We start from the raw sequence: 12,410 nt of genomic DNA, 5'->3' as shown, positions 1-12,410 counted from the left end.
CTATTTCTAGCTTTTTAAGGAAGCGCCAAATCGATTTCCAAAGTGGTTGTACCATTTTACATTCCCACCAACAGTGTATAAGTGTTCCAGTCTCTGCACAACCTCTCCAGCATTTGGACAACTCATTTTTTTTTAATGGACAAAAGACTTGAACAAGCACTTTATAAAAGACAATATCCAGATAGGCAATAAGCATATGAAAACGTTTTAAACATCATTCGGGAAATGCAAATTAAAACTACAACAATGAGATAACAACTGCACACCTACCACATTGACTAAAATTTTTAAATCTGACCTTACCAAGCAGTGGCAGAGATGTGAAACAACTAGAGCTCTTATGAACCACCCATAGGAGTACAAATTGGTACAAGCACTTTGGACCAGGATTTCTACTCCTAGGTGTACGTATACTCAACAGAAATGAGTCTATAATATGTACTCCAGAAGACATGTAGAAGAATTTGCGTAGCAGCTTTATTCATAGTAGCCCAAAGCCGGAAATAGTCTAAATGTTCATCAGTAATAGAATGGATAAATTGTACTGTATTCATACAATGGAATACTATGTGTTAGTGAAAAAGATGGAACTACTGTAACCATATGGATGAATCTAACAAGACATTGTTGACCATAAGAAGCCAGACATGAAAGACTATATACCAAATAATCCATTTATGTGAAGTGCAAAAACAGGCATAGTTAGTCTACAGTGACAGAACAGGATAATGGTTATCTCTGGGGGAGTGGATATTGATTGAGCGGGGACATATCAGAGGCTTCAGAAGTGCTGGAAATGTTCTATATCTTGAGCTGGGTGATAATTACACAAGAGTACATATGTTTTTTAGAAATTATTTGAGCTGTACACCTAAGTTTTTTTGTACTTTATTGGATGTATGTTATACTTAAATTTTTTAAATTTGGGAAAATGTAACATTAAATATTGAAACAAGTAGATTATCAGTATAAAAATATTTGAGCCTTCTTCATTGAAATGCTTGTTGTACTGAGATTTTGTTTTAATGAGATTTCACTAGGAATAATATTTGTAACTTATATTTAGGTAGCATTTCATGGTTCACCAAGCACTTTCTCATAGCATGTTAAGAGATATGTCATCTGGGCATATTCCAGGATAAAGAGTCTGGATTTTAAACCATAAATAATATAAATTATTACCAAAACTTAGCAAGTTTTTTGTTGTTTTCAAGTTGTTATATTGGAAATGTCAGTGTCACATTGCTCGTTTCTGTCTTTTAGGCTAAGACATCAAGCACACAAAGAATTTTATGCCTACAAACAGGTGAGACATTTACTTCAGACTGGCTTTAATCATGATTTTTTTCTTTTTTCTGAAAAATGAGAACTCTGATTTCTGTTCATATTTTAAACGGGGACTGGATTTACTCGTGTTCATTTTAGCATTCCATTTGCCAGTTTACAGTACAAAATAGATGAAATTCACTTTCTTAAGTATTCTTCTTAAGTATTTGAAGGTATAGAAAGATCAGGTGATATAATTTAACAAAGAACTTTAGCTAACATTTGCTAAAGGAAATGCTGCAGCTTGTAATTTTTAAAGTTACTATGGAGTTCATGTACTCCATAAGTAAGTCAATTTCTTACCTCCTTCTCCATTGCAAGAGATACCAGCTCCCACAGATGACCAGCTGTGTTATGGTGATCTCATTTACTCCTCTTTGTACTTCAAATTCAATTTTAGCTCATGTCACGCCCCTATAAATCTACATACTTGGATCATCACTGTTAACACCTACCCCTTTATACTACCCCTTCACTGGTTTCTTTAAGTTAATAAGCTTAGCTTTTATTGAAAACAAAGTGGAATCAGTACTTCCTTCCTTTGTGTCACCCATTAACATTTTACACTGACACCAAACAGTGGGTCTAGGTGTTCCTTAATTTTCTTTTGCCCTAAACATAAAATTATTTTTGTTGTCCTTAGCTTTTTTTTTTTTTTTTTAAAGCTTCAGCTTATTTGCGATTTTAGCCTTGCTGACAGTGATATTACAAGTCCATGTCACCATTTTCGGATTACATGTCTTTCTGTCCATGTCTTTTTTAAATCTGAACTCATTAGCGAGTTTCCTAGCTGTACGCCCTGATGTCCTTGGGTAATCCCCACTCTCTGTCTTCCCCGTAGGTCCCATATGGGATTCATAATCAGAAATGAATGTTTTAGTTTCCTAAGTGAATCTTTTTTGTTTCTTGTCTCAGTTCTATCATCATCTTGACAGCCTACAAGATATTTGTACGTAGGCTAACTAGAAAGTAAAATTGGCCCTGGTAGTCATTTAAAGGATGAAGTTGACTGGGAGAACTAATCAAGTCACAAAACAGATGGTAAACTTGATCTTTAAATCATACTGAATTGGAAATTTATACATCTCTAAGCAGCTGAATGATAGCTTCTGGTTATGACTTCTGAAAATGTGATTTGCCCTCGAAACCATGTAATGAGTGTTAGACACCCAAACTTTAGAGCTTTTCTCCACATTTCACTTGCCTATTTTTTCACTTTAAGATGAAATACAACTCTAATAATCTAAATGTATTCTCAGGAAAAAAAATATTTGTAAGTAGTACTCTGCCCTCTTATCACTGGGTGAAATGTTTTAACTGATGTTTGGTCACCACAGAGTCAGGTTAGGGAAGCACCTGGATAAATTTTAAGCCCATTAACATAGCTCTGGCTAGAGCTGAAGTTTACTGAGGACAGTGATATGTAATAACAAGCAAAACTTCCAAAATTAAGATTGAGTTTACTTTTTAATCTTTAATGAGTTACTAATCAAACCCATCATCCGATGCTGTGTTTTACTGAATCAGAAGGCAATTGATGCCATTTATTTTCCCACCATATTAGCACTTAGTCTAGATGGGCTTGTGTTAACATCTTTTCCCAAAATTTACTCTGCTGTCAAAGAGATTTCAAAATTGCTTTTCAGAAGGATATTATATCATTGCTCAAGTTTAAAAAATGTTGTTAAAATGTTCTCTGTCTCTAAACTGTAAAAGAGATTCTCTCCAGTACTGAATATGAGGGAAAATAAACTACATACACAAAAGAAAAGTATTTATGAATATAATGAAAAATTTTTTAAATCACAGATTTAAATGAGTGTAAGAACATACTTTTTTTCTTGCAGGTTATATTAAAAGAAAAAGTAAAAGAACTAAATTTACATGAGGTAAGTTGATAGAAGTAGAATACTGTGGTATTTAAACATTTTCATTTTCAGAAGTCAAAAAAATCAGGCTTAATAGAATATTTGTGGGTGAGGTCACATAACAGTCGACTGTATGAAGGCCTTAAGAGAACATCATAAGGCCTAGGAGAAGCATAATTCGTATTTTTAATAGGGGTGATGCCAAGTGTAAGATTTCATAGCAGCAGAGATGTACTAACTGTCCATGGCATATGAAGAGGAGACGGATATAAATTAGTTTTTCTACTCAAGATGAATTGTACACTAATTTCACTCTTGAAAATGTTGCCAGTATTCCCTTCTTACAAGTAGCACACACAAGGTAGTGATTACATCACGGGGGTATTAGGGGTGGAGGGTGAGGCAGAGGGATTGAATAGGGGAAGAACACACAGAGATAAGAATCCTTGGCATTGTCTAGCTATTAGGGCAAGTGGTTGGTTCACAGGTGTTCATTATGTTTTTATGCTTTGTAACTTAAATATGCAAATATGTGTGCATGTATGTGTGTGTGTCCTGCTGTACACCTTAAGACACAATCTGTAAGAATTTCTTTTCCTTCTATTCATAGTTTTGCCTCTGACTAAAAACGTTCAGGATTTTTTTTTTTTAGTTTTATCAGCTTTACTATTCTTCCTTCTCTGAGTTTTTGAAACGGTGTTTAAAGGAAGGACTTGGAAATCAGTATGTTGTAATATCTGTGTTTTATATAGCCTAACTGAGGTGAAGCTACATTGCCAGTCCCTTAAAGAGGGTTAATTTGTGAAATTATTTGAATACTAATTAAAAATATTAATTTGTATTATTGTCAAACACTTTGATATCTTCTCCTACTGCTGTTTGGCTCTTTTTCATGTTTTTCATCAAAGAGTTGATATATTACTGTTTAACAGCATTTTAGACCTTCCCTTGGATTAAACTGTGTATGTAAGCAAACATTGATTACTGTTTGATTTTTAGCTTTTGCCAAAAGTTAATTTTGGCGCGTGGCCAAAATCAACATCCAACAATAGAGAGTGTTGCATTTTCTGTTTGATATCTTTTTGATGACCATAAATGAAAAGATTAAATTCTGACATACATTAACAATGTTGAATAACCAGTTTCTTCAGGAACGAAAAGTCTTCCTTAGTGGCTGGACCTGTTAGTTTAGAATCTTTATCCTGAATAAGTATGTTATGTTGCATCATTATGTATCAGAGTTCGTATCACAGCTACACCCACCAATTCTAGTTTTGTTGAGTCTGACCACACTGCTGACCCTCCGCTGTTGCTTGAGAATATAGCTGGGAAAGCCCAACCTTGCTCTACAGCTTGTTTCTAGAGGTCATCATGGGTTTTCCTCAGTTCATTTGGTCCTTTTCTGGTTGCATTTCTTGGTGATTAAACTATTTTGTCAAACTTGTTTTTTGTGTGTGCATTTTTGTAGCTTACCCATACAATGATAAGTAGCTTATTTCTGTGTAAGCACATGGAATTTTAATATGGATAGTGTTATCAGTGAATAATTATAATAGTGAAAAATTAGAGAACAGCTGAATGTTCTTCATCACTAATGGAATGAATAAATAAAACATGATATACTGGAAGATCATCTACCAAAATATTAAAAATTAATAAAAGTAAAGAAGAAATGATATAGTGATTGACACAATTAAATACTATACGAAGCCACAATTAAGGAGCGAGCTCTGTCTGTAAATATGTCAACCAGGATAGATCTCAAACAGGATCTTGAACAAAATGAGTTGCAAAATGATATAAATATTTATATTACATATGTAAACTAAAACACACACCACATTGTTCATGGATGTATATGCATATGCAAAGTATCTTACTGCGTCTTAGAAGGATGCATAATGAACACACTGAGGAGGAAAGAAAAGGAAAAAAATTGGAGGAAGTTAGTCAAAAGGGACATTAATGTTAATTAATTAATTAATGTTAATTTCTGTTAAAGAAAAATATCCTCTCCTAAAACCCATAGTCTTCTGTCTTTTTTCCCCATCTTGTAATAGAGTCATACATATAGAGAAGCTTGTCTCAAGAGAAACAAGACAGCATCAGTGCAAGTGGAATAATAAATGGCATCTGAGGGAGTCTTGGTGTCAAGAGAAACAGAAAGGTGCAGTGTAGACCATAACATAGTAGGCCGTGCAGCCCCTGTGTAAAGGAGTTGCCACAACTCAGCTCTGGCTAATTGTTGTCATGGGGGAATACAGGCCAGTTGTTGCCAGATCTTCTGGGTCTTTTCAAGAGAAGCTTGAGAGTCTTCTACTTGTGGCCTCTGCATTAGTCTGTGATTTATTTGCCATTTGCATGTAGTCTCTAATTAGTTCACGACAGTATTCCCTGCCTTGCTTATGGTGAGTGGTTGTTTTCTCCATCAAATTCCTTTTGCACTTTGTTAAAAATCAAATGGCCATATTTTTCTGGGTCTTTTTCGAATTCTCTATTCTGTTCCATCAGTTTATGTGCCTATCCCTTTATCAATACCTCAGCCTTGATTATATAACTTCATAGTAAATCTTAAAATCAGGTAGTGCAATTCCTCCAACTTTATTCTTCCTTTCCGAAATTGTTTTATCTAGTCTAGTTCCTTTGCCCTTCCATGCAAATGTTAGGGTCAGCTGACTATATCTACAAAAAGTTCTGCTGGATTTTTATTGTTGTTGTTAGATGTCTTCGAGTCAGTTCCAACTCATAGTGATTTTTATTAGTATTGCATTAAATCTGTAAGCAGCTTGGGAAGAATTGACATCTTTACCATGTTGACTCTTCCAATCTATGAGCACATTATGTCTCCATTTATTTATTTAAAACTCTGTTGTTAAATGCATACGCATTTAGGATTGTTATGTTTTTGGTGGATTGACCTTTTTATCAGTATGTAATATCCCTCATTATCCCTGGTAATTTTCTTTTCTCTGAAGTATACTTTGTCTGATATTAATAAAGCCACTCCAGCTGTCTTTTGAATAATGTTTGCATGGTGTATCTTTTTTCTATCATTTACTTTCAACCTACCTATATCATTATATTTGAAATGAGTTTCTTGTAGGCAGCATACAGTTCGGTCGTGTTTTCTTATCCACTTTGCCAGTCTCTGAATTTTCATTGATGGGTTTAGACCATTTGCACTTAATGCAGTTATTGATACGTTTGGGAATAAGTCTATCATTTTATTGTTTGTTTTCTGCTATTCCCTCCCTTTTTCATTCTTCCGTTTCTCTTTTCCTGCTTTCTTTTGTTTTTTTTTTTAACATATTTTAGTATTCCATTTTAATTTATCTTTGTGATTTTTACTTTGTCACTTTGTATAAATTTTAGTGGTTGTTCTAGAGATCACAAAATACATACTTAGAGTCAATATTTTGCTTCAGTGGAATGTAGAAACCTTACCACCATATAGGTCCCTTTACCTTCCCCACTTTGTGCAATAACTGTCATATATTACATCTATATATATTGAAAATCCTGTCAGACAATGTTACCTTTTTTGCTTTAACCATCTGACTTGTTTTAAAGAACTTAAGAGAATAGCTTGTTATATTTACCCAGATATTTACCATTTCTACTGTTTTTCATACCCAATGTTCTGAGTTTCCTTCTGATGTCATTTTTCTTCTTTCTGTTGAACTTACTTCAGCAGTTCTTTTAGAGCAGGTCTGCTGGCTATGAATTCTATTAGTTTGCTTTCATCTGAAAATGTCTTTATTTCACCTTCATTCCTGAAGGATATTTTTGCTGGATATAGAACTCTTGGGTTGACAGTTCTTTTCTTTAAGGACTTTAAAAATGTTGTTCCACTTCCTTCTGCCCTCCATGGTTTCTGATGAGAAATCCACAGTCATTCAAGTTGTTGGTAATGCATTGTTTTTCTCTGGCTGCTTTCAAGATTTTTTCTTCATCTTCAGTTTTTAGCAGTTTGGTTATGATGTCTGGGCACAGATTTCTTTGGATTTATTCTGTTTGGGGGTTGCTAGTTTCATGAATCTGTAGGTCTTTTGCCAAACTTGAGAAGTTTTCAGTCATGATTTCAATTTTTTTTTTTTCCCTGCATTGCATTCTTTCTCTCTCCTTCTGGGACTCCAGTGACAATGAATGTAGACCTTTTGTTTTTGTCTCACTGGTTCTTGAGGCTCTGTTCTTTGTTTTTTGTTTTTGTTTTTTTTTTTTTCAATTTTTTTTCTCTATTGTTGTGATTGGGTAATTTCTATTGTTCTGTCTTACAGTTCTATGATTCTTTTCTATGTCCCCTCCATTCTGGTGTTGACACTCCTGTGAGGGGGACAGGGCAAGTAGTGTCCTCATTTTACAGATGGAGGAACAGAGCTCTGAGAGGCATCATGATAGCAGTGGTCCCACAGCTAGTGGGTGTCCAAGCTTAGGCAAGAAATCGTGATGGCTTGCACCAAGATCCTTGGGGATGGACAGAGATGCAAACAGGGAGAAGTTCAGGCATTGGTCAGGAGACAGAAGTGGTACAGCTCGTCAGTGCAACAGATCTGGGCCCACATCCAGGCCTGGCCACTTATCAATGGAATGGCCTCAGGCAACACAGTTACTTTCCTGTGCTTCTGTTTCCTCAGCTGTAAAGTACATAAATGTGATGACACATGGTGTCCATGTGCACTGCTAAATACACAGGAAGTAGTGGTTGGAACCTAGCATCTGGGTATGAAGGAGAAGGGCACCATCGCCTCCTTTCATGTAGACCTCCTTCAAAGCAGTAGAAGCGAGGCATCCATCAGAGCGCAATCCTGGCCGCATTTGTACATTTTCATAAGTTTCAGTTCAGTGGCTCTTTAATAACTTTTTATATGACAAAGACAGACATGGACAGGACAGTGTCAAAGTGGGAGGACTCAGGAACTATAAATAGCAGGTTACTGCAGGCTGTGCCGTCTGTAGTTTCCATATTGCAAGAACTGGATAAAGGAGAACTCAGTATGTGCCTCCTGGGCATGAGCAGTCTCCTTCTAGTGAGATGCCACACCATCCTGAAGGTTTGGACAAGGCCACCCTTACAACCACGTTTGCTCTTCTGCATGATACCCCAGGAAACTGGAAGAGTAACATTTCTGGTTTTGTAGACGAAGGTGGGGGTTGACTGGCTTACCTGGATGACTCGGCAACACCCTTTGACACCCTGAGTCCAACCTCATGGTCCAAGACTCTTCACCAAGTCTGGGTCCCAGAGTCAGGGGCTGTGCCACTGAGCAGGCAGAGCATGCCCTGGAGAAAGTGCAGTCCCTCTGCACACTGCAGGAAAGTTAGATTATGTTAAACCTACGTTTGTGAGAAAAACCTACATCACTTCTTGGATGCTCTGGAGTAAAGGAAGTTGCTTCTTGCTTTCTGTCTTCTCCTGTCTGCCAACCATCTTTAAGATGTGTGATAGAAAGAGCATGAGACTCTGCTTCAGGAGACGGCATTCCTTTGAGTCCTGTGTCTTTCACTTAATGAGCTTTTTGCGACATTTAAGTCCCTTCAGCTAGCCTGCACTCTACCTTGTGGGCTGGGAGAATACTTAGCAGACACGTTCCCTCACTTGTGAATTTGCCTTTCAGCTCTGTGCAGTGTGTCTGGAAGACTTCAAGCCTCGCGATGAGCTGGGGATTTGTCCATGTAAGCACGCCTTCCACAGAAAGTGAGTATTGGTGTGGAATTATTTGTTGGGACCCAAGTTTGAGGTGCCTTAACTGACTTACTTACGGGCTTTTGGGCAATGCCAGACAAGCTTGGTGACTTTGCAGTTGGTCTGTAATGCAGAAAGTTGGGAGCACCCTTCTCAGCCTCACGAGGTGGGGCATGTATGTGTATGTGATGTTAGGAGGGATGAGGTTGGCCACCACAGCAGCACTTTGGGCAGAGAGCCAGACCACCCCACACCTCTATGGAGCCCAAGCTATTAATAGCTGTTTAGCTGGAACTTTCCAATGAGAGCTTCCATCTCCTAAAAATGTGTTTTAATTAAAACCATAGTTATATCAAGATAAATAAAGTCTGGATATAAATAGTTGCGTGGAGTCATCTCCTCCCCCTTCCTGCAGACATGTTACTATTCCCCCCTCTTCTGCAATCTTGATGCACTTCGTATTTCTATTCAAAAAACTATATTTCTCCTACTTCCCACCCCCTCCTCCATGTACTTCATTCTTCTTTAGGAAGTTGGGCGTGGCTGAGGGTATAGCATGCTCTGCTCACTGTGGCTTCTTAGTATTACCTTTTGGAAGATGGGTGGCTCTGGTTCCTCCAGAGGGTAAAATGCCCTCTACACCTAGTGGTGGAGCTCCTCAGGACCAGACATCAGACTGCTAAACACTTTGGCTGTCCACAGCAGCCCCCTGGCTCTGGGCAACAGATGTGTTCAGTATACACACAACAGCCAAGAAGTGGGCAGTGGGCTGCCACGAGCCTGGGCCTGACGGCTTCCCTCTTATGGTGTCTTATTCTGCAGGTGCCTTATTAAGTGGCTGGAGGTGCGGAAAGTGTGTCCACTGTGCAACATGCCAGTTCTGCAGCTGGCCCAGTTGCACAGTAAGCAGGACCGTGGACTCCCACAGGGGCCCCTCCCTGGGGCGGAGAACATTGTATAGCTCACCACAAGGATCAGACTGTTGCAGGATATGCCATTCGTGTGGAGCCAGGAGGAGCACAAGCAGTCTCTGGGTTGGCTGCTCTCCACCTGAGGTACCAGCTGCCATTTCCTTTGCCTCATGAAGCACTCTTAGGCTAGCCAAGCTAGGAACCCATACATCTGGGTCTTGTGACAACCAAAGCACTCTACCCTGCTGACACTACCCCATGCCAGGAGAAGAGGAGTGGATGAGGCTGCAGGTTTTGTTCAAGAAGCTTCATGAGGGTCTCTTACTACCTTCATTACACTCTGTCTCCCAGACACTTATCTCCATGTCAACGTGAATCTTTACCAAGCAGAAGGGAAGATAAACACAAGTGTTAGAGAAGGGAACCGAGGGCAGGTCTTTAAAGCCACACACCCCACACTGTGGACAGATGCCCTTCTATGCAGACCGTGCATGCCTTTGCAGCAGCAAACCATCCCGGCAGTCCCTGAGCCAAGTAAACCAGCGGTACCTCATCCGAAGCATGACCAGGTGCCAGTGATTGGTGAGGCAGTGCCAATAAGGCTTTTCACGTATGTTCCTTCAATAAGGCCTCCTTGGACCCCAAAGGCTTTAGTCACAGCAGAGCAGCCATGCCCCTCACGGGGCCCTTCTCACTCAAGTTCATGGCACCCGCCATCAAATCAGCTAAGCTCAAAACATTAGACACGCTTGGAAAGTCCTGGTTGGAAGCCATTTCCTCCTGTCATTTCCCCCTCATACTCACCACTGAGGCACCATAGCCAAGTCACCGGTCAGGAACCCCGGCAGGAGGTGGGCCTCTGAGCCCGCGCTGTCCCTGTGTGACCCAGGGGGGTGCCAGAGTGCTGCCCACAGGCCCACGTGCTGCATGGCTCCAGGGTAGCCGCTGGTCTCTGCCCACTGCCCTGCAGAAGCCGCTGTGAGCCCCTCAGGCTACTCCGAAGAGGAGCACCTTCCTGAGAATGGCCAGTCCTCCTGGCCCAGCTAAGACGGGAGGAGGAGGCTGACCCCCTTCCTCACCTTTCTCCCTTCCCTCTGTCCTCCCCGAAGGCACAGGCTCTGCCTTTTCCTTCCCTCTCTTGCGCTGTTTCACTTAAGGAAGAATGCCTGTCACTGACTTTTTAACACTTTAAAGCATCCCAAGTAAGATCCCTCCATAATTCTGAAGCCAGCGATCCACTTGAAATTGTAAATAGTTTCAGGAAGCTCCTGCCAGGCTGCTCACCCTTTGGTGGTACCTAGTCAGTGTTTGGACTTTTGATAACTAATTTAAGTGTCTTTATAGGAGAGAAATGCATGCTGCTCTTTGGCTCTTTCTGTCCAACTTTTCTAGAAGTGACTCAGAGTCCCTTAGGATTCGTGAATTTTGTATAAACCAGCTATGTAAAGCAGCAGTGGGTCAGATAGGAAGTTCTTTCCACACTCCTGCTCTCCACCTCTCTCATCATAAGGAGTGCCTGCCTCAACTCATCCCCAACTGCTCTGCCTCTGCTCCGTCCCACAGTTGTGGGTGGGGATGTTTTTACTCACAAATAAGGTCTGCATGATATGGAGGGAGCTTTGCTGCTCTGTTCATGGCATGTCTCCAGAGATTTTTTTCTGGAATCCAACCTCTGCCATCTTAGAATGGGAGAGGGAACTTGACCGTGGCTCAGGTGGCTGGGGTCAGATGAGGAAAATTCCCATTAGCCTAGAAAGTGCTGGGCAGAATCCAGTTTGGAAAGTTACAGCTCCAGTTGGTCAGAATTGGCTGTTTCCTATGTATGACCTACTCGTGGTATGCCGATTGGACTGCTTCCTAAGCAGGGCCAGGGAAGTGTGGACTCTTTTTATATGAAAGCCTTAGCCTGTTTGGCGCCCATGCAAAGAACCGTTTGTACTCTCCTACCTTCACCTTCTGTCTCTGTTCTCAGTTTGTAGCACAGCAGAGTTGAACGCTGCGAAACGCTCAGTTTACAGGGAAATGTCTTCAGTGACCAGTGTCAGAAGTAGGCTGGCTCCTGGACTAGCCTCCTTAGTGGCCAACCCCCATCATTTTCCATAGAGTGGCCTTGAGACAAACATCACCTCTTTATTATGGGGCTCCAGTAGGAAAGAGAATTTTTTTTTACCTTCAAAGGAGGAGTTCCTGAGCTCTATCCTGCAAATGACTTCAGCTCACAGCTTTTGTAGGACTATAGATTTCGCTTGCAGCTGTTTTCTGTCCCTATGAGTCAGTACCAAATAGCCTCAGCAAGTCCCCGTATTTGTAGGGAGACAAATGAATTCATCTCACTGCGTCAAAGCTAAAGGGAAGCTGTCGTGGTTGATGCGAAACACTAGACCAGAGGAGCACAGCCAAAGTGAAGACGGCTGCTGGAGAAAGCACAAGAATGCGGCCCTCCCCCCTCCCAGGGCCTGCAAGTGGCTACTGCTGCCAGTCCTCGCCCTGCTCCTGGCGCGGCCTGCTTCACCGCAGCTTGTCCAGCGTCACTCTTAGGGGTCCCTGCACCTCTTAGCTACACAGCCAAGTGTTTGCTCCCCACTTCTGGATCCTCCCCTAGGATTTGCCTGCGCATCTGCA

General features: G+C 40.6%; 1 protein-coding gene across 5 annotated transcripts in view; it reads left to right on the top strand.

Annotated features, from left to right (window-relative positions):
* The window catches only part of RNF24 (ring finger protein 24), an 85,095-nt gene extending 72,893 nt beyond the window's left edge, over positions 1-12,202 (top strand). For all 5 annotated transcript variants that reach the window (XM_023737520.1, XM_023737519.1, XM_023737518.1 and 2 more), the window contains 4 exons: positions 1,264-1,306; positions 3,174-3,215; positions 8,810-8,889; positions 9,700-12,202. In XM_023737520.1, coding sequence (XP_023593288.1) covers positions 1,264-1,306; positions 3,174-3,215; positions 8,810-8,889; positions 9,700-9,838 — 304 coding nt within the window. In that variant the 3' untranslated portion in view covers positions 9,839-12,202. The remainder of the gene's footprint in view (positions 1-1,263; positions 1,307-3,173; positions 3,216-8,809; positions 8,890-9,699) is intronic.
* Positions 12,203-12,410: the final 208 nt, after the last annotated feature.

The sequence above is a fragment of the Trichechus manatus genome, unplaced genomic scaffold, assembly GCF_000243295.1.
Source record: "Trichechus manatus latirostris isolate Lorelei unplaced genomic scaffold, TriManLat1.0 scaffold00104, whole genome shotgun sequence".
Classification (NCBI taxonomy): Eukaryota; Metazoa; Chordata; class Mammalia; order Sirenia; family Trichechidae; genus Trichechus; species Trichechus manatus.
This window is presented reverse-complemented; position numbering and strand designations above follow the sequence as displayed.